Source organism: Myodes glareolus, chromosome 9 (genome assembly GCF_982192425.1).
Source record: "Myodes glareolus chromosome 9, mMyoGla1.1, whole genome shotgun sequence".
NCBI classification, from domain to species: Eukaryota; Metazoa; Chordata; class Mammalia; order Rodentia; family Cricetidae; genus Myodes; species Myodes glareolus.
In genome coordinates, this window is record NC_142034.1 from 4,652,184 (window position 1) to 4,678,564 (window position 26,381).

General features: G+C 54.9%; 2 protein-coding genes and 1 long non-coding RNA gene across 22 annotated transcripts; 2 read left to right on the forward strand and 1 right to left on the reverse strand.

Annotated features, from left to right (window-relative positions):
- Positions 1-638: 638 nt before the first annotated feature.
- On the reverse strand, positions 639-11,243 carry Tmc8 (transmembrane channel like 8). Of its 7 annotated transcripts, none has more exons than XM_048451898.3 (16): positions 11,021-11,243; positions 10,274-10,422; positions 10,025-10,173; positions 9,654-9,803; positions 9,403-9,488; positions 8,717-8,853; positions 8,315-8,462; positions 7,051-7,221; positions 6,524-6,663; positions 3,523-3,646; positions 3,124-3,221; positions 2,759-2,942; positions 2,506-2,636; positions 2,264-2,422; positions 1,688-1,766; positions 639-1,394 (listed from the first exon to the last, which is right to left on the reverse strand). In XM_048451898.3, the coding sequence occupies exons 2-16, from the start codon at positions 10,414-10,416 to the stop codon at positions 1,140-1,142; spliced, it is 2,154 nt and encodes a 717-aa protein (XP_048307855.2). In that variant the 5' UTR covers positions 10,417-10,422; positions 11,021-11,243; the 3' UTR covers positions 639-1,139. The 7 variants fall into 7 exon arrangements, with proteins under 7 accessions (XP_048307855.2, XP_087765846.1, XP_085552235.2 ...); XM_087909720.1 differs by having other exon boundaries at positions 10,274-10,467; XM_085696109.2 differs by having other exon boundaries at positions 10,274-10,511.
- Positions 1,649-4,300, forward strand: LOC125411659 (uncharacterized). Of its 2 annotated transcripts, XR_015003915.2 has the most exons (5): positions 1,649-1,788; positions 2,025-2,307; positions 2,521-2,641; positions 2,772-2,966; positions 3,586-4,300. It is a non-coding gene; the product is annotated as an uncharacterized LOC125411659 (long non-coding RNA). The 2 variants fall into 2 exon arrangements; XR_015003916.2 differs by lacking the exon at positions 2,772-2,966.
- Positions 11,244-12,246: 1,003 nt separating the features above from the next.
- On the forward strand, positions 12,247-25,307 carry Tmc6 (transmembrane channel like 6). 13 transcript variants are annotated; one of them, XM_087909717.1, is made up of 20 exons: positions 12,247-12,268; positions 14,123-14,261; positions 14,374-14,489; positions 14,597-14,692; positions 15,184-15,342; positions 16,503-16,608; positions 16,710-16,806; positions 16,979-17,236; positions 17,625-17,815; positions 18,258-18,402; positions 19,099-19,254; positions 19,514-19,665; positions 19,745-19,924; positions 20,997-21,092; positions 21,239-21,314; positions 21,910-22,043; positions 22,150-22,326; positions 22,410-22,488; positions 23,840-23,904; positions 24,909-25,307. In XM_087909717.1, exons 2-20 carry the CDS (start codon positions 14,206-14,208, stop codon positions 25,012-25,014), a joined length of 2,445 nt encoding a protein of 814 aa, XP_087765843.1. In that variant the 5' UTR covers positions 12,247-12,268; positions 14,123-14,205; the 3' UTR covers positions 25,015-25,307. The 13 variants fall into 13 exon arrangements, with proteins under 13 accessions (XP_087765843.1, XP_085552231.2, XP_048307840.3 ...); XM_048451883.3 differs by lacking the exon at positions 12,247-12,268 and adding an exon at positions 12,295-12,426; XM_048451881.3 differs by lacking the exon at positions 12,247-12,268 and adding an exon at positions 12,654-12,812.
- Positions 25,308-26,381: the final 1,074 nt, after the last annotated feature.

Consider the following 26,381-nt stretch of genomic DNA (forward strand, 5'->3'; position numbering starts at 1 on the left):
CCTGAATCCCTGTCCCGCCTGTCTTTGTGTCCCGGGAATGGAGACAGCATCTTCAAAGACCACCTCCTACAGTGCATTCTCTGCATGTCTCGGAGGGTAGGCCTGTACACACCACCTAGACCCTGGCACTTAGAAGCACTTAATTGGTTTGGGAGGGGGAGGTCATGTGATGGCCAGGCAAGCAAGGCAAGGTCAGCCACAGGAGGATCTGAACTGCCAAGTCTTCAGTGGTCACCTGAGAAGACTCTGTCTCCTGGGCAGAAGTCCAGGCAGGAGCTACAGGCTCCTCAGCTGGGTGGATGGCCCATGCCTGTCACCCTAGTGCTTGGGAAGCAGAGGCAGGAGGATCAGGAGTTCGGGACTGCATGTTGGCCCTGCCTTTGCAGCACCCATGAACATACCACCTCAAGGGCCACCTACACAACACACTCTCCACAGGTCTTGAAGTGCAGGCCTGCACCTGCCCCTGAGCGCCTGGCAGGGTAGGAACCGTCACCCCTCAGAGGCTCACTGTCAGTTCACAGGAAGGCCGAGAGAGAGAACAATGTTTGGCAGAGGTGTGGCTGTGAACCCTGAGCTGCTTGCTTTCCCCCAAGGGACCCAGATGTCACTCAAACTTCAGCAAGTCACTCTCAGGATCAGGCGTGACCCGGTTTACTGTGTCTCGGAGGCCATGTATCTGGCTTAAGCTCCGGCCTGGCCGCTTACTGAGCACAGGTGGGTGGAGGGTTAGCGGGTGGAACAATGTGGGGGGCACAGAAGAGCCCTCAGTACGCCCAAGCCTGTTCCAGACCAGAGCTTGCAGTGTCATGGAGAGAGGTATACAAACACTTCTGAGAGAACCCCTTCCTAAGAAATTTGAATGCTTCTAAAAAAAGGTACATAAATTTTTCCACGAGTTGATATACATACCATTATATACACTATAAAACACTCAATAAAACATTTGAAGGGATTAGACAAAATAAAATAGAGGTAGACATTCTCATGTTCTTCCTGCTGACCTGAGGATGAAGCCTGGGGCCAGCTGTAGGCAGTGACTCCTGAGACTAGGGATCCTCCGGTAACGGATGGGAGTGGAGGCGCCGGAGGAAGCTGTGGCAGAGCCGGGGGTGGGGTGGGCTGTGGGGCGATCGGTGCTACATCTCTTTGCGGCTAGGGAAGTGAAATCTGGAGACGGGAACCGAGGCACTGGGGGCTCCGGGGCTCGAGGAGCTCAGCTTGGTGGAGGGTCCCAGCCGGGGTGTCCTGGGGCCGGGTGAACCTGGGCACGGGAATCCGGGGCAGAAGGATCGCGGACGCGAAGCTCGAGAGCGAGGGGACTCGGGCTCCGGGCTCAGCTCGGGCAGCAGCCGCGACAAGTCGTCCACCAGGTGCCACTTCTCCTGGACTTGCTGCAGGGAAAAATTAAGGAACCAGCTGTTAGCTTGAAGCAAACCGTAGCCAGAAGCCACGCCCACAACGCAGTCTGAGGAGGTTGTCAATGCAGCCGGAGGCCATCTCGAAGCCCGGCCCCTAATTTAGAACCAGGCAGCACCACGGCCCCGCCTCCTACAGTCCCAACCCCGCCCCAGACCACGCCCACAAGCTAAGGCTCTGCTTCAACCCAAGGCCACGCCTCCACAGAAGTAGGCAGCCAGTCAAGGTACACACTCCTCAAGGGTTTGGCAGAAGCATAGTCACTCACCCACACCAGCTGCTTCCGCAGCCCTTGGATGGCTCTGGCGTTCGCCCGGGACTGGGAAACGCACACGGTCAGGACGAGGCTTAAAGAAGATAGAAGTGCAGGTCAGTCACCTCCCAGGCCACAGTCTTCGCTGCCTGACTTCCTTCCCGTCCCCAGTCTCTATCTTTGAGACAGGGTCTTTCCATGAAGCAGGGTGAACTCAAATTCACAGTCATCCTCCTGCCTCAGCCTCCCGAGTGCTGGGATCGCCGATGTGCACCACCACACCGGATCTACCCTCTCACTCTCAAAGCTCTGTGCACGCTGTGTTAACTGAAGACTCCCCTTCTTCCCACAGCCCCTCCCTCGCTCTAAGAGCTCCAGCGTGGTGAGGCTGCTTCGCCAGGGGCCATACAGTCCTCCTGGCGTCCTAGGAGCCCAGAAGGCCTACAATATGCCCTCAGGTCACCTGTGTTGGCGCCAGTTTCCCTAGTTCTTGCATCCCAAGACACTATCTGGATATGCCCAGCTGTACACCACCCCTGGGGAAGGAAAGCAAACTGGGTTTTCCCCTCGGTCCCTGCTGTCTGGAGTCACCTGAGCAGAATGAGGAGAGGGAAGCTGAAGGCGTGGGAGCTGAGGTACCGGAGGGCACGCTGGCCAGGAAGTGGGAGCTGGAGGGTCACCAGCTCTGGCACCACCTGCCAGGGGGCTGAATAGTTGGTGAAGAGGCCACAGTCCCAGGAGGAGTGGGTGCTGGGGAGATGGGAACGGACAGGTGTGTGAGGGTCTGGGGTAGGAGCTGCTGGACCGGCCTCCCAGCCGCCAGCCCCCATCACCTGCTGATCACGTAGGCCAGAGGGACCGCAGCCAAGAGCAAGCCCAGGAGCAACACCAGTTGGAAGAAGAAGGTGGAGCTGGAGGCTCGGAACAGCCTTGGGGACGCCCTGGAGTTCCTCAGGAGGGTGTACTGAGGTGGGCGAGATAACAGGACTTACCAGGGTGTTTTGTGGACCATGGAGTCTGAGGTCCTGGGAAGGGAAGGTAGAATCAGGATGCAGCAGCCCTCAGGTGCCTGTCCCAAGCTCCCACCTTCTTGATGTAGAAGGTGAGAAAGAGAAAGACACTGTTGAGGAGCGGCAGCAGGGGGCAGTAGAAGAGGCCCATCCAGGTGACAGTCTGCGCAGCCACGATGTCCAGCACATTCTTGGGCACCAGGAACTCCTCCCGGTCCAGCCAAGTCCAGAACCAGCCTGAGAAGCGCTCCACTAACAGCCTGGGGTGGGAAGTGCAGGATGGGGTAGGATCTGGGTCCACTCCCGGGGCGGGCAGGGTATGAGAGCCACGCGGGTCTTCCCTATGGGCCATTGCACCCTTACTCATGGGGACAGACCTGGCTCACGCTTGGCAGTGGCCTCCAGCTATCCCCTGCGGTGCCCCACCCCCATGTAGCTCACCTCCGAGGCAGGGTGACCAGAAAGGCGAAGGCCACGGTAAGCAGGAAGTTGAAGATGATTAATTTATATAACTCTTCACCCACTGAATTCTCCCAGCACTGGGGTGCAGAGGAAAGAGACCCATCACTATTCCCACATTCCTCCCAACTCTCTTCCCTCAACCACCGCTTGTCAGGGTTGGGGGTGGGTTGGTGGCGGGGGGGGGGGGGGGGGGGGGAGGGGTGACTCCCAAAGCCAGGAGAGCTATGCACCTCTGGGGTGTGGTGCAGGGCGCCCCCTGGGCGCAAGCCATGGTATGGCAGCTCCGCCTCCAGCTACTCACAAAAGCAAGGATAAGGACTGAAAGGGACCGGATTCCTGAGTTTGAGGTGGGCTTTATGGGGAAGGATGGGTGGGCACCTGGTATTCGCAGGCATTGTAGCCGTAGGTCTCGCAGCTGGTCTTGTTTCTGCCTATGCACAGCACAGTCTGACCCAGAGAGAAGGAGAACATCCCCAGGCTGGCCAGCTTCAGCACCACGCACCTGAGGGCAGCCGGGAATGCATCAGAGGTGGGTCGGAGCTCTAACCAGGTCATAGAGTGCCTGGTGTCTGAGACCTGGCGGCCTCAACCTGGCCTCCTTCCAGCCTGCTTCATCTCCCGCCGGCGTTTTTCAAAATGAGTTCCTCAAGCCTGACTCTACGTGGTTCACGGGGAATGGATCCTGCCTCTAAGTCAGTGTGGGAAATACTGTCCCAGTCAGTCCTTCCTGCTGCCAGATCTATGGTTTATTTGGACGAGTCCTGCAAGAGAAAGTCTACGCCCTCCTGGGTCCTCAGAGCCTCGGTTCAGGAGACACCTTCCTCTTCTTTTTTATTTAGTATGTAGCCCTGGCTGACCCGGGGAACTCACTATGTAGTCCAGGGTAGCCTCAAAGTTGCAGAGGGCTAGTATTAAAGGCATGCACCACCATTCCTGCCCTCCACCCTCTGTGTTGAGTACACTCACCCACATGTATGTGGAGCCCAGAGCTTGACTTTAGATGTCTCCCTCTCTCTTATTCTCTTACATTTTAAACATTTTATTGTTGTCTGTTTATTTATTTGAGACAGGGCCTCCCTACGTAGCCTGGGTTGGCCTGGGACTTGTTCTGTGAATTCAGTTGGCTTCAAACTCATAGAGACCTGCCTGTCTCTGACTCCGGAGTGCTCTTTTTATTTTTAAAACTGTGTGTTCTATGTCTGTGTGGGGGTGTGTGCCTGTGAATATGTTGTCAGCAATGGCCAGAGGCACTGGAACTCCTCAGAGTCAAGGTTACAGGATGTTGTGCTGGGAATGGGACTGGAGACTTCTGGGAGACTTGGACCTGGTCTCCAGCCTCTACTTTATTTGAGGCAGGGTCTTTCGCTGAACCTGAAGCTTAGTGTTTCAAGTCAGACTGGCCAGTGCACAGCTACCCAGTGCGCCCACCCCAACACCGGCGTGGATGTGGGGTGTGACAAGCACGTGCCACCACACCCAGCCTTTACATGGGTGCTGGAACTGAGCTCTGGCCCCTCTTTCATGCCAAGCACACGCTCCATGGCTACGCTATCTCCCGGTCCCACTCGTTAAGTCCTGGGCTCACTGCTCGGCGTCTTATGCTTCAGTAACAAATGCCATGTGTAGCTTCTTCATATGTCAGGGCCACACCGGTCTGATGGCCTGAAGCCATCATATGCCTATAGCTTGGACAATTACAATGTATGTGTGCCTAGAATAGCTGGGGACCAAGGGTTGGTTTCCAGTTCAACAGGGGCTGAGAAGCAAGGGTGGCTGGGTGCTTATTTCTTAATCTTTTACCTTTTGTGATACCTTTCTTTTTCTTTTTCCTTTTCTTTTCTTTTCTTTTCTTTTCTTTCTTTTTTTTTTGAGACAGGGTTTCTCTGTAACTTTGGAGCCTGTCCTGAAACTAGCTCTTGTAGGCCAGGCTGGTCTCAAAATCACAGAGATCTGCCTGTTTCTGCCTCCCAAGTGCTGGGATTAAAGGCTATTTTTCTTTCTTAAACAACAAGAACAAGGTAAGTCTGGTATAGTGGTGGCACAGATCTTTAATCCCAACACTGGGAGGCAGAGTCAGGTGGATCTCTGTGTGCCAGCCTGGTCTACATAGTGAGACCCTGATTCAAAAAACAACAGACAAAATCTCAAGGCAAGTTTTCTTTTTTCTCTTTCCTTCCTTCCTTCCTTCCTTCCTTCCTTCCTTCCTTCCTTCCTTCCTTCCTTCCTTTCTTTTTTGATCTTTGAGACATGGTTTCTCTGTGTATCTCTGCCTGTCCTGGAACTTTCTCTGCAGACCAGGCTCGCCTTGAATTTACAGAAATCCACCTGCCTCTGCCTCCCGAGTGCTGGGATTAAAGGCATGCATCAGCACACCTGGCTTCTGTTTTCCATGGCTGCATTTTGTGTACTCCAGGTTTACTGGCCCAAGAGTTTCCAGGTAATTCTCCTATCTCTCTCCCATCTCAACAAAGGAGTGCTGTGGTTACAGTTGTGTGCCACCACATCTGGCTTTGTACACGTTTTTCGGGGATCCAAGCCCAGATTGCCAGGCTGCATGGCATGTGCTTTTCCACACTGAGCCATCCTGCCAGCCCTTGAGGTGTTGACGGTTTTGACAGCTTCTTGCTGTGTAGCCCAGGTTAGCTTTGAGCTTGTGATCCCCCCGTCTCTGCCTTTCAAGTGCTAGGGCTATGCCGCCGTGCCTGGCACAGTTTGGAGCTGTTTTTCACGTACTTCTCAAAGCAAATCAGGCCGGGCGGTGGTAGCGCACGCCTTTAATCCCAGCACTCGGGAGGCAGAGGCTGGTGGATCTCTGTGAGTTTGAGACCAGCCTGATCTACAAGAGCTAGTTCCAAGACAGGCTCCAAAGCTACAGAGAAACCCTGTCTTGAAAAACAAAACAAAACAAAAAAAATCAAAGCAAATCAGAATTGACCACGAGGGAAGCAGAGGGGGAAAGAAGGCGAGACCCAGAGAAGAGAGAGGAGAGAGGCACTGGTGAAGCAGGCAGGGCAGATGGGGATGCTCAGAGAGGGACTTGCTGTGGAATCCGGACTGAGGGGCAGAGCTAGGAGGATGAGAGCAACCTTGGCCAGGACACCTCGGCAGTGAGCAATGGTCGTCGAGGGAAGGTGTCCAGTCCTCCCGGCTCACAGGGCTGTGTCTCGAATCGCCAGACTTTGCATGTGTTCACAGCCAGCCAAACAGCATCCCCACCCCTCCAACAGCTCTCTGTTCCCTTCAGGAGAAGCCTCAGATTTGGGACCTGAGGCTGGATGTTCTAGAAGAGCTGCCTACCTCCCCTTTGGTATAATGGTAAATATGAATCTCCCAGTTCAGGACTCCTACGGACCATGACGCTGCAACCCCAGGTACTCACCAGATTAGGGTGAGGTTGACCTCAGTGCTGGGAGAGAAGTTCTCCAGCTGGATCAGGACCGTGAACAGTTGGGGACCCAGGAAGTTGACCAGGGCAATGATTCCAGGGGGCAGGTACTGTAGCACCAGGAAAAGCGATTCCTGTCGGGAGATGAGGTGTGGTCAGGGTTCTGCAGGCACAGCTCACGTGCAGGGCCTTGGCCTGAGGGATCACCTCTCTCCTCTCACGGTTCAAAACAGAAAAGCAAGCAAGCAAACCATAAAGAGAGGAAAATATGGGGTCTAGAGAGATGGCTCAGAGGTTAGGAGCACTGGCTGCTCTTCCCGAGGTCTTGAGTTCAATTCCTAGCACCCACACGGCAGCTCACAACTGTCTTTAACCCCAGTTCCAGGGGGTCGGGGATCTAACACCCTCATATTTTTTCATACATACAGGCCAAATACCAATGCACATAAAATAAATAAGTTAATTAAAAAAGCATAATAAGCAGATCTTTTCTAAAAAGGAAGGAATATACTGCCCCACACCTCCTTGTTGTCCTGTGAGTACTTGGTGACCCAGAAGATGGCGCTGATGGCTCCAACCACTAGGAGCACAATGAGGACATTGGTACGCAGGTATGCGAGCAGGTGGCAGGCCTTCTGGGTGCGGGTCTGCTGTAGAGCCAGCTCCAGGCGGCGGCCCTCTTCCAGCTCCACCTGAGGGCAGCGGGAGGGGCCCTGAAGCACTTTACACACACACACACACACACCTACCTTTTGTGGTTGGAGTATTTTACACTGTGTGTGTGTGTGTGTGTGTGTGTGTGTGAATGCCATGGTGCACACAGGGAGGTCATAGCACAATCTGTAGGATCCAGAGAGAAACTACAAGTCAACAGGCTTCACAACAGGGCCATTTACCTGAAGAGCCATCCTGCCAACCCCTTGTCTTGTCTCACAATCTTGGCTGGCCTGGCACTTATACAACTGTAGCTCAGATTAGTGACAAACTCATGGCAATCCTCCTGCCTCAGCTTCCTGAGTGCTAGGGTCACAGGCATATACATCATACCTAAATATATTTACATATTTATATATTTTTTGAGAAGGTCTCACTGTGTATCCTTGGCTGACCTGGAGCTTGTCAAGTAATTTAGCCTGACCTTGAACTCACAGTGATTCCCCTGCCCCCACCTCCCAAGTGCAGGATTAAAGAGGTTTACCACTAGGCCTGGCTCACACATTCTTATAACATTTGCATGTTCTCCTACACAGCTGGTTCACACCGTCACCTGGCCACTCCTGTTCACACTCGTGCAGCCCCTCAGCCCCTTTCATCATGACACAGACACACATGCAGACACATGCACACACACACACAGAGACACATGCACACAGACAGACACAGACACACACACACAGACATACACACACACAGACACACACAGACACGCACCACGCACAAAGACACATACACATGCATATATACACACAGACACACACACACATATACACACAGACACAGATACGTACACACACACAGACACACATAGACACGCGCCACGCACACAGACACATACACATGCATATACACAGAGAGAGAGAGACACATGCACACACACATACACACAGACACACACACACGGAGCTACTCACATGCATACACACACAGACACACATGTACACACAGACACACGCACACACACAGAGACACACGCACGCATACACACACAGACACACGCACACACACACAGACAAGTGCACATGTACACAGACACAGACACACACACACACTCTGCCTCCCACACACCTTCAGTTCATTGCTGATTTCATGTTTCTTGATGGTGGCAGCTTCCCACACCCGGATGCAGAAGTCCCAGGATGAGAAGACTTTGGCGCTGAGGGGTGCCCTGTAGCCCTGGCCCAGGAGTGTCTGCTGTGGCAGTCCCTGTACCATCCTGGGGGACGGAAGAAGGATTGCTGTGGGAGTTCCTCCATGCTTCACCCTTGGCTTGACTTGGCTGGGATTCTGGCCTCAGAAAGCCAGTGCAGGGACCCCTGTTGCTCAGCACCCGCCTCATGGTACAGGATGCAGGCTGGGGGCCAGGTGAGCCTCGTTGCTCAGGGATCTATCTGCCAGCTGAGGGTCTCCTTGCCCCGGAAGGGATGGCCAAGGACGGAGGCCTGTAGGTGACGTGGGGTCTTTCCTCACCGCTGCAGTGTCCCACAGAAGCAGAGGAGCAGGCAAGCCATTGGGGTGAGGAGGTAGGCCAGGCGGATGCTGTACGCGGAGCTGTGCTCTGGCTCTGCACGGTAGGCACCATAGAAGAGATAGGTGTTGTTGAAGGCCTGGGGGACACAGTGAGGGTGTGTGAACGCAGGTGGACTGTTGGGCCCTGTTCTGAGTGCTTGTCCTACAAGGAAGGATGAGATTTCCCTTAAGTAGCCCAGGCTGGCCTTGAACGTGTGTCCTCCTGCCTCAGCCTCCCAAGTGTTGTGTTTGCAGGTATTTACCACTGTGTCTGGCCTAAAGTATCCTTGCTTTGCAGGCACTAAAAGAAGCTAGGTGACTTGCCCAGGTCATACAGATTTGGGCCCAGGACTTCAGTGGCCTCCAGGAATTGGTGTGTGTGTGTGTGTGTGTGTGTGTGTGTGTGTGTGTGTGTGTGTGTGTGTTCATCTTAGAGATCTGGACACCTTCCCCATTTGTCTTTTGCTCCAAACTACGTTCCATGGCTCATGGGCCCGGGTCACTATGTCCCTATATCTGGCCTGGCCTGTCTCTGTAAGACTCTCCCTTAAAAGCCAAAATGTCTCTTGAGGATCGGGGTCTTTTCTGACTAGAGTCTCCCAGATGCTCTGGAGCACAGTCACATAGACAGTAGAGACCCCACTGACCTTGCCCGTTAAAATATTCCAAAGTGGGTTGTGGAACTTCGGAATGCCGCTCTGGGACGGGTGGCTGCCGGAGCACTGAAGGCCTGCTGAGTAGGAAGAGGGGACCAACAGAACACGGTCCCCAAGACACACGTGACAACTCCACTGCATCTGCCTAACACTGAGGCTGTACGTGCAGAAGAATCCAAGGCTAGCCCACGCAGCATGCCCAGGCTGAGGGGCACAGGGGTCAGGGCAATTCTAACACTCACTCAGTTTCAAGGCAGGGCCTGGCTCAGGGTGGCGCAGCCAGACCAGGGGCAGCAGGACGAAACTGGTGGTCATCAGCAGGGTCAGCAGGTTGAGCAGCAGCAGGAAGCGAAGGAAAGTGAAGTACGACTGGATCCCAGTCCCGAAGAGGCCTAAGGGAGTAAAGTCGGGAGGGACAGGCTCCCACGTGGAGACTCCCAGGACTGAGTCGGGACCAGTCCATGGCAATGCTGGGGCTTCACATGCAGTATCTTCAATAACCCTCTGAGAGCTAACACCCATCAAGGTGTGCACGGGAGGAATTTGAAGGGACGTACAAGGATGGAGGGGCTGACTAGGGAGGTGGGACGTGAGGGTCAGTATGGGATCCTACCCCCAATCTCGTAAAGTGCTCCCTCCCAAAGCCCGAAACCATGGGCCAGCTTCTGCGCAGCATCCCTGAGGTGCTGTCGGGCCACCTGCCCTCTGCGACTCCACCGCTGCCGGCAGGACGTCTTCACCCCCTCGGGCTCCCGCAGTTCCCTAGGGGAGCGTGGTGATGGGGGCGCTCTTGAGTCATCCATCTGACAGGTACATCCTCGGGGGCTGCCCCCACCCCCACTGCGGCTCAGCCAGTATCTACCGGATGAAGCGCCTGTCGGCCATGGCGTAGGGCAGCATCCGTACCGGCGCCCGGGAGGCGCACAGCCGTTCCACTTCTTCCTCCCATAGCTCCTCGGCTGCCGCAAGGGATCCAGGCCGTCGGGGGGCCGGTCCTGACTGCATCGACCACTGGCGGAACATCCCAGCGGGCGCACGGGACAGACAAGCACGATCCTTGCTCGTAGGAGGATCGAGGGGCGCCCGGTGGTGAGCTTCGTCTTGGCCCAAGTGAAAAGAAGCTCGCTCCACCTCCGACCAAGGCCTAGGTCTCCCAGCCTGTCCAATGAGGTGAAGGGTCTCCAGAACGAGAGAGAGAGAGAGAGAGAGAGAGAGAGAGAGAGAGAGAGAGAGAGAGAGAGAGAGAGAGAGAGAGAGAGAGAAGCGGCCGCCGGCAAAGCGAAGGCTGACTGTCACAAACCTTAAGCTTTGGAAAAACACAATCCCTACTCTTTTTCATGTGCAGACTGACAGATAGGAAGTCACCCCTGTCCTGAACCCCGACAGCTCCTAGAATCCCCTTTCCTGCAAGACCCCAGCTTTGAATGTGCTAGGGCCCTTCTGTGTGTTCTTTCTCGTGCAGCCTGAGTCTACTCTGGTCTTCTTAAGGGACCCAGAACAGGAGGCGTGGCTACATCCCCAAGGCGAGAAAAGGAGGAACCCCCAAATCACCCCAGAGGAAGCCATAGACTTGGTCCAGCCCCTAGACCTCAATTCTTTCCCCTCTCACCTTCCTTTTCTCCACACATCAGGCAGCTCACGAAGGGGCAAGGGACCAAGCCCCCCAAGAAGCTCCCTCGTGTGACCAGCTCTGAACCAGACAGGGCTGTGAGGGAGTGGGGTGGAGGCAGCGTCTCCTCCCCTCCACCCACTCCCGCCTTCCCCGCAGTTTCCTCCGCCTCTGTGTGCACTTCCTGCACCGGAGCGGGAGGGCACAGGTGAGAGGCGCGTGGTGGGCACCAGGCCTACCTACCTGTTTTCTTCCCCTCCCCTTCCCGCCCAGTCGCAGAGGACCCGGTTATCTGCCCTCTGCAGTCACCCCAGAGAGCGTGATAGTGACACTTGGAGGGCCCCAGAACACCCAGCTGCTGGCTCTCTATAACCTGGCGTTATTTCTTTTCTTTTTTGTTATTCCAAGGCAGGGTCTCACTATGTTGCTATGATTGTCCTGAAACTCACCGTGTAGACCAGGCTGGCCTTGAACTCACAGAGGTACTTGCCCAAGGCTGGGGTTAAAGACCTGCACTCTTACTCCTGGCTGGCGTGTTATTTCTGAACTTGCCGCTCTCACAGCCGGCACTGCCCTCCCTTTATGGTATGCCCTGGCGCCAAGCCCAGCCTAAGTGTTCAGGAAGCGCCTTGGAGCCTTCACCGACTAGACCTTGAGGAGTCTTGGCCAGTTCCCAATTCTGAGAGCTCTAGCCTTTTCTCCCTGTCCACCTCCTTTAAGGCCTTCTCATCTCAGCTCTGGATTCCCTGAGTCTCCCTGCCCTGAGCAGCGGCTCTGTTATTCCACAAAGTTCATGCAGGAAGGCTCCCCAGGAAATGGCTTTCAAGCAGGGCCAGAAGCCATGCAAAATTCAGTGTTCAGTGCAAGAGGGAGCTGAGGACGGTTGAGTCTGCAGGCCAGGATGCCCCACCCAGCCACACAGGGACAGTTGCTGAGAATTGTCACTGCTCCTTCCACTCCCCAGCTCAACCCGACCCTGTTATCTCAGGAGTCACCACATCACTGTATCCCACACGCTTTTGTGGGGGCAGGGGCTCGTTCTCCGTTCTATTTCCTTCTCATAATCACCCTGCCTGTCACACGGGGGAAGGGGCTCTATGGAGCATTCTGGTGGCCAAGTGCCCTGCTCCAGCTGGTGACACCGAGAAGCTGGTGGAACTTTCTCAGCTTCAATTTCCTCGTCTGTGAAACAGCATGGTCTATGTCTCCGTCACAGAAAACCAGGCAATCGGCGCAGCATTTGGGACGGTGGGTACCGGAAGCGGCTTGAACTCTAGCTTCAGAAATAGACACCACGCCCAGGGTAGAGGAGGCGGTAACCCCTTTCCTCAGCGGGAGATAGGGAGCAGTGAACCGAGGCTGGGAGGAGGGGATTACCCAATCCCTCGTGGAGTGGCTGAGGACTGGTAAGTAACCTTGGGACGTGAGTGGGCTTGGAAATACCGACCCGTTTAGAAACTTGGAGAAACCGAGTCCTACAAAAATTAGGGGCTCCACCTAGGGATCTTATCTATCCAAATACTCGGCCGCGCCCACTTTGCTCAGACTTGAGGGTGGAGTCCGAAGCTGGCGGGCACAGGGCACTGTTTTGGATGGGCGGGACCTACCAGCGGGCGGGAGCAGGTCATGTGACCTTCTGGGCCCGCTGCCACGTGGGCGGGTGGTGGGGCCACCTCCAGCTGCCAGCCTGGGAACCATCAAAGGTTGCCCCCTGGACCTTAATTACTGTCTGTTAATGACGTCTGCTGGTCGAGCCGAGACTGCGCGGTTGCCCCGGCGGGTAGGCGCACAGGTGAGCCACTTGGAGGAGCGGGGCTCCTCCCGTCCAGCTGGACGCCTGGACCCCGGTGCAGGGTCGCAGCTCGGCTGTGGAGGCGGCTGCTCCCGCCGGGGTGTGTGTGTGTGACATTTTGGCTACGGGTTCCTGAGGGCTGCGGCTGCCGGCCTCTCCCGGTCTGGCTCAGGGCGCAGGATGGAACTGCGTCCCGGAACTGCGCGCACCTGGCCGGCCCCGGGCGGGACTGAAGACCTGAGGCCGGAGCAGATCCGGACTCCGGGCCTGGAGCCTCAGAGCACTTCCAGCATCTTGTGGAGAAGAGGTGTGGGGTGGCCTGGGGTGGCTTGAGTCTGAGAAGTGTTGTGACCAGGGAGGGGACCCGGAAACTAAGCGGGCACCACCTTGCCTGGCTGCTTTCCATTCGGGCGGTGCCATCCCTTGACTGGCTCCAGGCTGAAGCAGCGCAGGCAGGGGCGTGCCTGGCGCGAATCGGGGTTTCGTGGGGACTCTCGGCCGTCGGGGGAGCTCCCCGAAAACTGCGAGTTCCCCAAGTGAAGACGGAGAGGGTTTGCCAACAGGACTGAGCCTGCATTCTGGTGGGGGAGATTCTGCGGGAGTCAGGGGATTGGTTGCTCTTTCCGCCGCGCTCTCCCTTAGGGCCTTAGGCCAGGAGGACAATGAACCCCTTACAATGCTCTGGTTGCTATTGTGCCCGGTGGCAGAGCCGGACAAAGGGAGCTTGTGTAGGCTCAGCTTCCTCCTCTAGCTTTAAGCTGCGTTGGGAATGTAGGGAGGCAGTCTCCCGTGGACACGAGAACCTCTGAGCATCCAGACCCGAGCGTTGGGGGTGGGCTTCAAAGAGTCCTGTGTGTGGAGTGGGCGGTGCTAGGGGCAGGACTTTACGGCTGCCAGGCAGCGCTTCCTGCTCGGAAGAGCACTTTGGGGTCATAGGGCGGGCACAGGGAAGTCCTCTAAACTTCCCAGCCTCTTCTCTGAGAGAGTTGAAGCCCTAGGGCCACGCCTGAGAACAGACCTAAAGGGGTAGTGTTCACAGACCTCTCCCATTTCCCCGGGACTAGTGACATCTAGGAAGCCAATGGGGGAACTGCGCCTCACCCTTCCTTCCTGTTTGCTTTCCTTCCCCATAGCCGGTTACTGGTGAGAATGTCATTTGGGGCCATTTGTTTAACCAAGTGTTTAGCTGTCGATGGGGGGGCAGGGTGGAGATTCCTGTAGTGTGTGTGTGTGTGTGTGTGTGTGTGTGTGTGTGTATGGGCCCCCAGGGAATAGGTGCCAGGCACTGAAAGCTGGTTTTGTCTCAACAGATGGCCTGTTTGGGCTTCCATAGGCTGCGTCTAGTCTCTGAGCTCCCGTAGGTCTGCAGCTGGGCTGAGGGTGTACCACAGCCATGGCTCAGCCACTGGCTTTAGTCCTCAATGTCCCAGAGACCACCGGGGACGAAGAGTAAGTACCCTGGTGCTGGTGGTCTGGGATGATTCACCCTGTCTGATGTGAAGTCTTCTGGGAGTGGGGGAGGACAGGAGCATGGGTTCCCACACTCCCCCCTCCCTGGCAGCCTGGAGCCCAGCCCCTATGAAGAGAGCGAAGTGCATGACTCCTTCCACCGGCTCATACAAGAGCAGAGTCTTCGGGTGGCCGAGGAGGGGCTGGAGCTGCTGCCCCTGGCTCCAGGTGAGCTCAGCCCTGCATTGGGACCTGGTGTGGGCAGGACCAGGGAATATCTGCCCTACATGTTACAGGCCTGGGTGAGGCATCTGCAGTGTCTCCATTCTTCCTAGACAGAGGTTACCAGACCCTCCCGAGGCCTGAAGGTGCCTCCACCCACAGCACGGCCACTCTCCGCATCTTGGCCAGCATGCCTAGTCGCACCATTGGTGAGTGGGACCCTCTGCCCTTGTTCTGACTTTTGACCCCAGACTAGGTGTCTGAACCTAGTTCCTCTGGGCTCCTAGCCTCCCTGTGGCTGGGGCCTGGAGCTCAGCACAGCCCTGTGCCACACTCAGCCCTGCTGGATTCTAAACATAACGGCATTTGTCATGGGGTAAAAATAGGCTCTTGGGGCCAGACGATGGCGCACACCTTTAATCCCAGCACTCAGGAGGCAGAGGAGGTGGATCTCTGAGTTTGAGGCCAGCCTGGTCTACAGAGTTCCAGGACAGCCAGGTTACACAGAGAAACTATCTCAAAAACGAACAAACAAAGGAACAAACAAAGGCTCTTGGGTAAAATCCCTGGTAAAGGGATTTTCCTCAGCTCTGGGAAAGGCTAAAGGACAGGGAGGCTTGGTGCTAAGAACTGTCCAGAGGGATGTGAGGCTGGTCCTGCCTCTGCCATCTGCTACCCTGCCTGCCACCTGTTTTCCAAGGTCGCAGCCGCGGGGCCATCATCTCCCAGTACTACAACCGCACTGTAAGGCTGCGGCGCAGGAGTAGTCGGCCCCTGCTGGGGAACATGGTGCGCTCTGCCCGGCCCAGCCTTCGCCTGTATGACCTGGAGCTGGACCACACCATCTTGGAGGAGGATGGTAAGTGAACGAGGGCTGCCTGGCTGTGAGGCTCCTTGGGTATCAGACAAGAGCTGCAGAGGTCTCCTCCAGGGTCGGCATGCTGTGTCTCCAGCCCTTGCTGACTGAAGACAGGGTCAACGTCCTTGAACTCAGATCCTCCTGTCTCTGAAGGTCATTTATGTGTTGATTCAGAGGTAGGGAACTTCCCCCCACGGCTGGCGGCTGCCTGTTTTGTGGGGCCGGAAGTGTGGCAACAGGTTTCTTTTCCTGTTGTGATAAATTGCTGTGCCAGAAGCAGCCTAACGGAGCCAGGGTTTTCTCAGCTCACAGTTCGCACTGTGGCCCAGGGTGGCGGGGTCGTCAAGGTGACAGGAGCTGGAAGCAGCTGGTCCTGGCATCCACAGTCAAGAATGAATGCCTGCTGGGCTCAGTTCATTTCCACATTTTATATTGTCCAGGGTCCCCTATCCAGGGAACATTCTTGTCACCGTTACAATGTGGTTTCCCACATTGATTAAAATAACAGCATAACCCTTCACAGGCGTGCCCAGGGCCAGGGCTCCACTTCAGGTGATTCTAGATTCTATCAAGTTGACACTTAACACTGACATCACAGCGGCCATGAGAGGAGGCAGTGCTAACCTATCCCCATTCCCTTGTGGCTTTGCTCATCTGTTATAACAGGCTTATGACTCCTAATATGAGGGAGAACACCTGAGATTTTTTTTAAAAAATTATTTATTTATTTATTTATTTATTTATTATGTATGTAGTGTTCTGTCTGCATGTTTGCATGCAGGTCAGAAAGGGTACCAGATCTCATTATAGATGGTTGTGAGATACCATGTGGTTGCTGGGAATTGAACTCAGGACCTCTAGAAGAGCAGCCAGTGCTCTTAACCTCTGAGCCATCTCTCCATCCCTCCCTCCCTCCACCCTTTATGAGGAGTCCCAGGGTACCTTGATCAGGTCAGACCCTGTCCTCCATTCTCTGAGGACTGATCACAGCTGGGAAGCACTGGCCTCAGGGATGCCAGGATCTGGTGGGGATGAGAGAAGGGGCTCCTGGGTCCGAGGGGTAGGAGAACGAGGGGCGAGGGTCTTGGAGGCTTGTGCTGGGCTGCTGGCTGTCAGCAGGAAGGATGCTGGGCACTGAGGGACCTTCTTCCTCTTGGCAGAGAAGCGGAGCCTGCTAGTGAAGGAGCTTCAGGGTCTGTCGGTGGCCCAGCGGGACCACATGGTCCGGAACATGCCTCTGAGCCTGGGTGAGAAGCGCTGGCTTCGGTGAGTGCCCCATGGCCCTGGCGGGCCTCCCTGAGCCTGGAGGCAGCCACAGTCCTCTGTAATCTAGGCATTTATGGTCTAGGCATTGTCTCTGTCCCCAGAGAGAAAAGTTGGAGCCCAAAGGGAAAGCAGAGGGACCAGCAGGACCGAGGTGGGGCCTTCTCCTGCTGCAGCAGGCTCGGCTACAGCTGCATTCTGGTACGAGCTCTGAACTGTGAGGTCTGCTGTGGGTGTGGCTGACTGGGGTGGGGGACACCCTTTCCTGTTGCTGTCCTACCAAGGGACTTTTAACTCTACTTTTTTCCTGGGGCTGGGCATGATCTTTCCTGGTGGACTGGCCCTCAGAACTGACCTGCAGCTGTTCCTCCAGGCTCTACACAGCCTGGGGCTGGTGCTGGTCTCAGGACTGTATGCTGCCAGACCATGGCGCTACGCTCTGAAGCAGATCGGCGGCCAGTTTGGCTCCAGCGTCCTCTCCTACTTCGTCTTCCTCAAGACCTTATTGACCTTCAATGCGCTAATGCTGCTACCTTTGCTGGGCTTCCTCGTGGGTGTGCAGGCTGCCTTCCCGCCCAACCCAACAGACCCGGTCCCTACCTGCTCTGGTCTAGAACTCCTCACAGGCAGGGTGAGGTCTTCAGCTCCCGTGGTGCCCTCCTGTGCCCGTCCTGTCCCAGTGTCCCTGGTGGGCTCCTGCCTGTTCCTGGATGTCCCTATGAGTGGCTTCCCCTCCTTCTGGAGGCCTCAGGAAAGGCTAAGGCAGTGCATCGGTTCTCAACCTGTGGGTCACAACAACCCCTTTGGGGATTGCATATCATGTGTCCTGATTACCAGATATTTACATTACGATTCATAATCGTAGCAAAATTAGAGTTGTGATGTAGCAACACATTAACTTTATGGCTGGGGGTCACCACAACATGAAGTGAATTAAATGGTCACAGCATCAGGGAGGTTGAGAACCACTGGGCTTGGTGGGAAGGGAGGATCCCTGACTCTACTTGACGTCCTGACAGGGCTGTTTCATACACACCGTCATGTACTACGGCTACTACAGTAACAGCACGCTGAGCCAGTCATGTGACTCCTCACGGGACAGTGGCCGGTGCAGCCCCAGGTTGGGCAGCTTGCCCTATAACATGCCGCTGGCCTACCTCTTCACGATGGGGGCTGCCTTCTTCATTACCTGTATCACTCTGGTATACAGGTACTGACCTCAACCATGTGGACCTCACTCTGAGTCCCATCCTTCCACCCGTTGGTCCTCCATCTATATCTAGTTCCTTGTCTGCCCACCCACCTGTCTCTCTCCCCACCATCTAGCCATCTCTCTTGATTAGTCTTTCCTCCCATATACCTATTCATCTTCCCACTCACCATTCATTCATCTATATACCCATCAACCTGCCTGTCCATCTGTCCACCCACTTACCCATCTAACCATCCCGATCCCCCATTTATTAGTGCTTTCTTCTGTCAGTCCATCCATCAATCTATCCACCCATTTGCCCACCTACCTGCCGGCCAACCCACTTACCAGTCTATCCACATACCCACCCATCCATCCACCCACCCATCCACCTACCTACTCATCCACCCGTCTACCTGTCCCTCCTGTTCACTTCCTGCCTGTCTCTGCTGCTTGCTAGCATGTCCCACTCCTTCGGGGAAAGCTACCGGGTTGGCAGCACCAAAGGCATCCATGCTCTTACGGTCTTCTGCTCCTGGGACTACAAGGTGACTCAGAAGCGGGCCTCCCGTGTCCAGCAGGACAGCATCTGCACCCAGCTGAAGGTAAGCAGCTACCTACCCACACATGGCCCTGCAGACTTGGCCTGGATCCTCTCTGGATACTGGAGTGGTGTCTGCGAGCTGGTGGTCTTCCCCACAGTGTCTAGGCAGGTCTGATGCTCCTGCACCCTCAAGCTCCAGGGACACGAAGGGGCTGGAGTTACAGAAACTGCTCCAGTGTGCTTAGGCTTGGGCCAGGAGGACAGGGGTCCCTCTCTGTGTGACATTCTGTCCTCCTATCCTGAAGCCATCAGCTGCAGCTAAGAACGGCTCCTCTATAGTCATTTAATGACTGCGGTAGCCAGGGGCTTAGGACTATAGGGGAAACTGCAGCATTAAGGTCAGATCCTTTGTGCAAGGTTCAGGGTCCCAGGGCCAACTGGGCTTCATGGGAATGCTCTACCTTTCTGGGTTTCGTGCTGCTGTGACTCATGGGAGTTCCTACTGGGGACAGGTGTCCTCATCCTGGGGGCTCTGGTTGTAATGGGGCGAAGGCCACAGGCTAGGCACTGAGGATATCTGGAGACTAGGCTGTGGCGAAGGGATGAGAAAGGGCCCCAAGGTGGCAGCCATCCTGCTTTCACTGAGTCTCAGCAGAGGCAAGGGTGGCCTGGGCCTCTCTAGGGAACGGAGGGACTTGGGCAGCCTGCCTTGTATGTTAGGATCCAGTGACAGGGACATACTACCTGTCATCTACAGGAGCTGCTGGCTGAGTGGCAACTGCAGAAGCACCCCCGGAGTGCATGCGGGCAGCTGTGGCAGGCTGTCATGCTAGCTCTGGGAGGGCTGCTGTGTCTGGGCACCACGGTGGGCTGTGCAGCGGCTGTCCTCACCTTCTCAGAGGTCATGATGCAGGTAAGGCAAGGGACAGACCATCCCGGGGCTGAGACTCCCACAACCCCGCTAGGCCCATGGTTCTCATGCTCCTCCTTGGTTCCTGTGTCTTTGGAACTGAAAAGCCTGGGGTAAGCTGCATGTCTTGGAGGGAGGTGCTACGTGCATGTTGCTCCCATCTTCTAGCCAGACCCTTCCTGTAGTGCCTGCTCCCACAGGACAACAGTGAACATGTCCCCATGTGCCTTTTCTGACTGAGTCCTCTTCTCTGTCCTCATAGAGACCCACTGATGGTGGCCAGGGGGTGGAGCTGCTGGCCCTGCCACTGGTGGTCAGTGTCCTTAATCTGGGTGCCTCCTACCTGTTCTGTGGCCTGGCCACTCTGGAGCGGCATGAGTCCCCCGTGTTGGAGGTATATATGGCCATCTGCAGGTATGTGGCCGGGAGCATGAGCTGTTGGGTAGGACTTCTTGGAGCGTCCCCTGAGCCTTCACAACCTCTCCCTGTCCAGGAGTCTCATCCTGAAGACGGCTGTCCTGGGCGTGCTCTGCTATCACTGGCTGGGCCGCAGGGTGGCTACACTGCAGGACGGATGCTGGGAGGACTTTGTGGGCCAGGAGCTGTACCGCTTCCTGGTCGTGGATTTCATCTTCACGCTCTTGGACTCCCTTTTCGGGGAGTTGGTGTGGAGGTGAGGAGGCTCCACCTAGCCCTCCCACCCTGCCCTCGGTCTGTCAGCCCATGAGGGTGGTGGGCGGCAGGATGTCGGGTAGTTTCAGATCGGAAAGGAAAATGGTTTCAGTTTGCTCAGAGACAGGAAGAGAGGGGGAGGGGGCGTCGTTAGAGTGTCATGTCGTGGGGGTCTGGCTTTTTGAGTGCTCTTTGAGTCCTTTTGTGTTTTCTTTGAGAATACATGGCTTTAATGGTAGTTGAAAAGCAAGGTACCCTTTTACAAACTTTTTTGTTGTTTTTCGAGACAGGGTTTCTCTGTGGCTTTGGAGCCTGCCCTGGAACTAGCTCTTGTAGACCAGGCTGGTGTCGAACCCACAGAGATCCACCTGCCTCTGCCTCCCGAGTGCTGGGATTAAAGGTGTGCAGCATCACCACCTGGCTCAAACTTTTCTTATACATTTATTTATTGTGTTTTTGTGCATATATGTGCACGTGTGCTGGGGAATGTGGAGGTTAGTTCTCTCCTAACCATGTGGGTCTTGGGGATTGAGCTCAGGGCATTGGGTTTGGCAGTAAGCATGTTTACCTACCTGCCTAGCTATTTTACCAGCCCCCCACCCTTTTCATTAGAAGTAAATCTTGATGAGTTGCCCCTGCTGGCTTGAACTTCCTTCTACCTCACCTTTCTGAGCAGCTGAGCTGCCTGACCCACAAGTTCTTGTTTGTTTGTTTTGAGATAAGGTCTCTAAGTAGTCCCAGCTGGCCTGGAGTTCCCTACACAGACCAAGCTGGCCTCAAACTCAGAAATCCCCCTGCCTCAGCTTCCTGAGAATTATTTCAGGCATGTACCGCCTTGTCCATTCCAGTTTGTTTTGTTTTAAAGCACTACAACACTCGATGCTGTTGAGACTGGTGTCTCTTAGAGAAGGGGCTCGGGGGAGCTTGAGTGGTGGCGACAGCCTCTGGGCCCAGATGGCCCTGTCTCTCTTGACATTTGCCGGGTGCTAGTTTGCACTGGTGCAGGTGGCCCCTGCCTGGTGCCTTGGGGATAAGGGTCTCCCTGCCCATCTCTCAGGGACTCCTCTGTCCAGGCTCATCTCCGAGAAGAAGCTCAAGAGGAGGCAGAAGCCCGAGTTTGATATTGCTAGGAATGTTCTGGACCTGATTTACGGGCAGACGCTGACCTGGTGAGAGTTTCTCATCTGCATCCCGCTGGCTGTCAGCCACTGCCTTCCTTCCCTGGGCCACAGTAGCAGCCTTTTGGTTCTGGGTGGGTGGCTCAGAACCAAGTGGGAAGACACTTACCAGCCCTGCCTGCTGCCACCGTCCCTAGGCTGGGTGTCCTGTTCTCACCGCTCCTGCCCGCAGTGCAGATACTCCGGCTGCTGTTCCTTTTCTATGTCAAAAAGGTAATGTGAGCCAAGAGTTGTGGCGGGCACTTGTAATCCCAGAATTCCCAGCAGTTGGGAGGCAGAGGCAGGCAGTCTCTTAGTTGATGGCCAGCCTGGTCTACAAAGCAAGTTCCAGAACAGCTGAGGCTTAAAAAAAAAAAAAAGGAAAGACTAACTTGGCCCTGCTGCTATGCTGGGCTGCCCCTCCCTGTCAGTTCTATCTTAGGCAGGCTGGAGACATCTGCTGGTTCCCCAGTCCTTTGGGAGTGACTCTGAGTCCTTCTCCTCAGTTGGTGTGCTTGGGGACTGACAACCAGGACCTTGGTCCCCACTGGCTCTGCCCTACTTCTGGCCCTCCACACTGACCACACTGGGGCTGGTGTACTCACCAGGCTGATCTGGGCAGCATAGATCTGGAGTGCAGTCTCTGCCTGTCCTGATTAGGAACTTACACTGCTCACAGGGGTGCCCGGACGCTTGTCTTCCTGGTGACGCTAGATCCAGTCAGGCTGACAAGCCATATTAGTCATACTCTTAGAAGAGGAGGGTGGAAAGGTGCTTGGGGGCAGGGCATGGTGACCTTGGCTGAGTGAAAATCAGTCTTTGTCCCTAGGCAAGCCTGATGGCCAACTGCCAGGCACCTCGCAGGCCCTGGCTGGCATCACACATGAGCACCGTCTTCCTCACCCTGCTCTGCTTCCCATCGTTCCTGGGCGCAGCTGTTTTTCTCTGCTATGCTGTTTGGCAGTGAGTGGGGGCCTAGTTCTTTGGCTTTGGGGTGACACAGGACACATGTTGTCCTAGCTGAGAGTGGGACTGCTGCCTCAGGGTCTCTTGTCCCTCCCTTCTCCAGGGTGAAGCCCTCAAGCACTTGTGGCCCCTTCCGAACTCTGAATACCATGTATGAGGCAGGCACGGTCTGGGTGCGTCGTCTGGAGCGTGCTGGCTCCAGGGGCTCCTGGCTGCCCTGGCTGCACCACTTCCTGGTGGAGAATACCTTCTTCCTTTTCCTGGTGTCGGCCCTGCTGCTGTGAGTTCGCAGTGGGGGCTGGCCTGAGGTGGTGCCCTAAGCTGCTCTGGCCTTGCCTTGAGCCTGAGCCCCCATTTCCTCAGGGCTGTCATCTACCTCAACATCCAGGTGGTGAAAGGGCAAAGGAAGGTCATTTGCCTGCTCAAGGAACAGATCCGGAATGTAAGTCCTGCCTGTGTGGTTTCTGGGTCTGGCCACCTGTCCACCTAGCTTCTGGGGTTCCCCTTAGCACACCTGTTCTTGTTCTATTGCTTTTAGAGATAGGATTTCTCTCTGTAGCCCAGGTTGTCCTGTATACTGAGAATGACATTAGATTTCTGGTCTCTATTGTTGATGTGGTACCAGGAATTGCACCCAGGACCCTCTGTGTGCTAGGCAAGCACTCCACCAGCTGAGCTACACTTCCAATCCTTTTTTTTTTTTTTTTTTTTTGATAGGGTTTCTCTGTGTAGCCCTGACTGTCCTAGAACTTGCTTTGTAGACCAGGCTGGCCTCAAACTCAAGAGATCTGCCTGCCTCTGCCTCCTGAGTGCTGGAATTAAAGGCATGCATTCTGACTAAATTTTTAGATTTTTAGTCAATTTGTGTGGAGTTGGTCCTCCCACTTCTTTGTGGGTTCTGCTGTCGTAAGCCACCTTTTCAGGGTGACTTTTGCCGGGCTTCTAGCTGCAGCGAGGAACTTTTCTGCAGATCCATCTCCACCGCCCTGGTTTTTGTTTTTGAGATAGGGTCTTACTTTAATCTCAAAGTGATCCTCCTGTCTTAGGTGCTTGAGTACTGAGACTAGTGGGAGCCACTTCTCTTGACTGGGTTAAGCAGAGAGCAGGCAGGAAGTGGTCAGGCCTGGGGATGGAGTTGGCAGGTAGCTTGCTGTCTGCTTTAGGTGTGGGAAATACTGGGCTCACACGCTTCTCACGACCTAGGTGTCTGTGTGTATGCACATGGGCTGTCAGTGGGATCAGGACTAAAAATGTTATTAAGGAGACAGTATAAGACAGGTGTGGTGCACGCCTGAAATCGCAGCAACCGAGCTGGTTTAAGGTCATCCCCAGTTACCTGAATTTGAGACCAGCCTGGGCTTCATGAGACCCTTTCTCAAGGGAAAAAGAAAGGGGTTGGGGTAGGAAGACAACCTGTCTAGGGCAGAGGCGGAGCTTGTGTAAGTCTAGATCACGGCTTTCTTCTCTTTACCTTCATTGCTAGGCTTGGATCACAAATATCCTTTTCTCTTTGACCTTTTTGATTTTTGAGGCATGGCTTTACTACGTAGCCCCTGCCTAACATGGATTTTGCTACAAAGCTCAGGCCTCCCTCACAGAGATCTGCCTGCCTCTGCCTCCTGCACTGAGATAGAAGGTGTGGGCCACCATGCCTGGGCCCCTTTGACCTCTTAACTCTGTTCTGTGAGATGTTGAACTTCCTACATGAGCTCCACAGATGTCCAGAACAGGCCAACTCTAGGGTGGAGGGATGAACAACTCTGTCGTCTCATGCTGTGCTGTGGCCTTTCCAGGAGGGAGAGGACAAGATCTTCCTGATCAACAAGCTTCACTCTGTTTACGAGGGGGAGCAGAGCAGGTGATGGAGAGGCTGGTGGGAGGGGAAAGAGGGTGGTGTGAAGTGGCACTGCCCCATTGTAGTGGTGAGGTACTCTGGGGCTCCAGGAGTCAGCTCCTGGCTTGCCTCACCCTCTGCCTTCAGTGTCCCCACTACCTCAGTTAGAGCTGGGAAGGGGGCTGCTGAGATGTAGGGGTTTGTGTACTCAAGGCACCCTTGGGGACGGAGAGCCACTTTTGGGCATTACTAAGGTGTATGGGTGGTGTTTTGCTTGCATGTATATCTGTGCACCATATGTGTGCCTGCAGTGGTCAGACCCCCTGGAACTGGAGTTAAGCTATCATGTGGATGCTGGGAATGGAACCTGGGTTCTCTGGAAGTACAGACAGTGCCTTTGAAGTCTGAGTCATCTCTCCAGTTCCGCAGACCAGTTTTACAATGACCCCAACAACAGTTTCTCCCTGCTGAGTGGGACACGTCCACACAGAGGTCCATCCATCCCCAGTAGGCTGAGGCTGTCCCCCAGACTATGTCCACAGGTCCTCCCTCAGCTGCAGACCAGTGAGGCCAAGGCACCAAAGGCCTCTCAGAACTCCTACTCATTATGGGCCTCAGCCTATCTCGTAGGGGAACCCGAGGTCAGACATACAGCCCAGCCTCTATGCCTTGTAGAGATAGCAGGTGTATATACGCACTGTGTTTTGAGCCCCAATACTGATGACAGGCCTTTACTGAGGGGACTGTTATTGCAAGCTGCTCCACACAAGGTAACTGACAGTCCAGAGTTTTGAACCACAGAAGTGGCCAGGTCATGTGACCCAGCAGCTTTCCCCAGCAAATTCCTGGATTGTAATCCTGCAAGTTCTTCAGGCTACTCCGTCAGCCTGGCCCTCACTGCTCTAGAGCCTTCAACCTGGAAGGCCTGACATAAAACATCAGGGGCTCAGAGCATCCACTGAGCCCAGCCACACAGGTTACAGGGGCTTTCACATTGGTTGGGTCACCCTGATTCTCCTTTCTGGCAGGCCTGGCAGAACCGAGGAGGCCACCACATCATCTGCCCAGTTTGTGGATGGAGGGGACAGTCACCATGACCCTGCAGGCAGAGACTTGGACCTGAAGTCCCTATAGGACACAGCACTAGAGTAACTTTCCTTGTCACCAACTCCTTGAGGTGATGGCGGAGCAAGGATGTGGGGCTACTCCAAGGACTCTGTCCTACCTGGGACTCCCTTCCCCTAGGTTCTTCAATTTATTTATTTTGAAGACAGGATCTATCAACACAGCCTTGGCTGTCCTGAGTTCACTATGTAGACCAGGCTGGCCTTGATCTGCCTGCCAAGTACTGGAATCAAAGGCATGTGCCACCACACCTGGCTTTACCCAACTTTTTATTATTCTAATTAAATGGGTTTTGAAATCTGGATTTGTGTTTTGGGATGGGCTTGTGACCTGCTCCTGCCAGGTATGTGTAGGTGCTTGGGACCCACAAGCCTTCCATGGGAACCTTAGGACTTGGGGCTCAGTCAAAGTCGTCATCTACTAGCAAAGGGGAAGTTGCCACATTTTCCTGGGCAAGATGAAAGGCCTGGTTGTGTCCCCAGGGTGAGAAACTGATCAGTGGTGATGTTATGTGGGCAAAGGAAGGGGGCATACTTAGGGAAGGACTCCCATGTTTAGGGATGACTCAATGCTTTGGGTTGAGAAGCCCTTTGGTAGAGGGTGGGACCATCAGCACCCAGTCTAGGGTGGATGGTGTGGGGTGAGATACCCTGGGTGAACTGAGCTACAGGAGCTTGTAGGTTTTACTCCTAAGACTCAACAGCCACAGCATCCTCCAAGTCTGAATGACCTTCAGTAGGTGCAGTTTTTTTGGGAGTCACCCTGGGTCAGGACATAATAAGAGTGCTGGGCCCACTTGTGCCCATGGAACCAGAAGTCCATGCTGGGCACCAGCCATCCCCTAGTTGGTCTAGTGCCACCCTAAGGCCAGCCCCATGGGTGTCTCAGCTGTCACAGCTGGATGGTACTGTGTCTTCAGTCCCCATGGGCCCTGCATTAAATGAAGACATCAGTTCTGTCTCACAAGGTCAGGATGCACCACTGAGAAGGGGAAGAACACACCCAGGGTGTTTCACAGAATCACCAGTGCTGCCTTCTATGGGGTGTGACTCGTCACACAAGGATCCAGGCAATGCCTGAGAGCAGCAGAGGCTGTCAGCACCCCAGCTGGCCATGCTTTTTGTCTACAACCTCCATTCCTTACCTGGGGATGGGGCTCTAGGGATCCTGGGAGTACTTAGCATCAGGGGCTCTACCACAAAGCCACTCCACTGTTTTGTAGGAAAGGGAGGGAAGATGAGTTTGCTGTAATTGGCAAATGCAATCAACTCCACACTTGGAAACTGTAAACTTCTGTTTAGCAGGTAGTAGCGTTTCACAGTGAATACAGAGCTCTAGTGTGGGGTCTCATGTAGCCCATGCTAGCCAAGGATAAC

Bases quoted from the DNA above. Each gene is read 5' to 3' on its own strand.
- Tmc8 (XM_085696109.2), bottom strand. The intron at 10,174-10,273 runs GTAGATACTGGC...ACGCTCCCCTAG, and splicing joins GCCGACAGGCGCTTCATCCG to GGAACTGCGGGAGCCCGAGG. The intron at 9,804-10,024 runs GTAGGATCCCAT...TTACTCCCTTAG, and splicing joins AGCACTTTACGAGATTGGGG to GCCTCTTCGGGACTGGGATC.
- Tmc6 (XM_087909717.1), top strand. From the start codon at position 14,206: ATGGCTCAGCCACTGGCTTTAGTCCTCAATGTCCCAGAGACCACCGGG. The intron at 16,807-16,978 runs GTACGAGCTCTG...CTGTTCCTCCAG, and splicing joins TCGGCTACAGCTGCATTCTG to GCTCTACACAGCCTGGGGCT. The intron at 19,925-20,996 runs GTGAGGAGGCTC...TCCTCTGTCCAG, and splicing joins TTCGGGGAGTTGGTGTGGAG to GCTCATCTCCGAGAAGAAGC.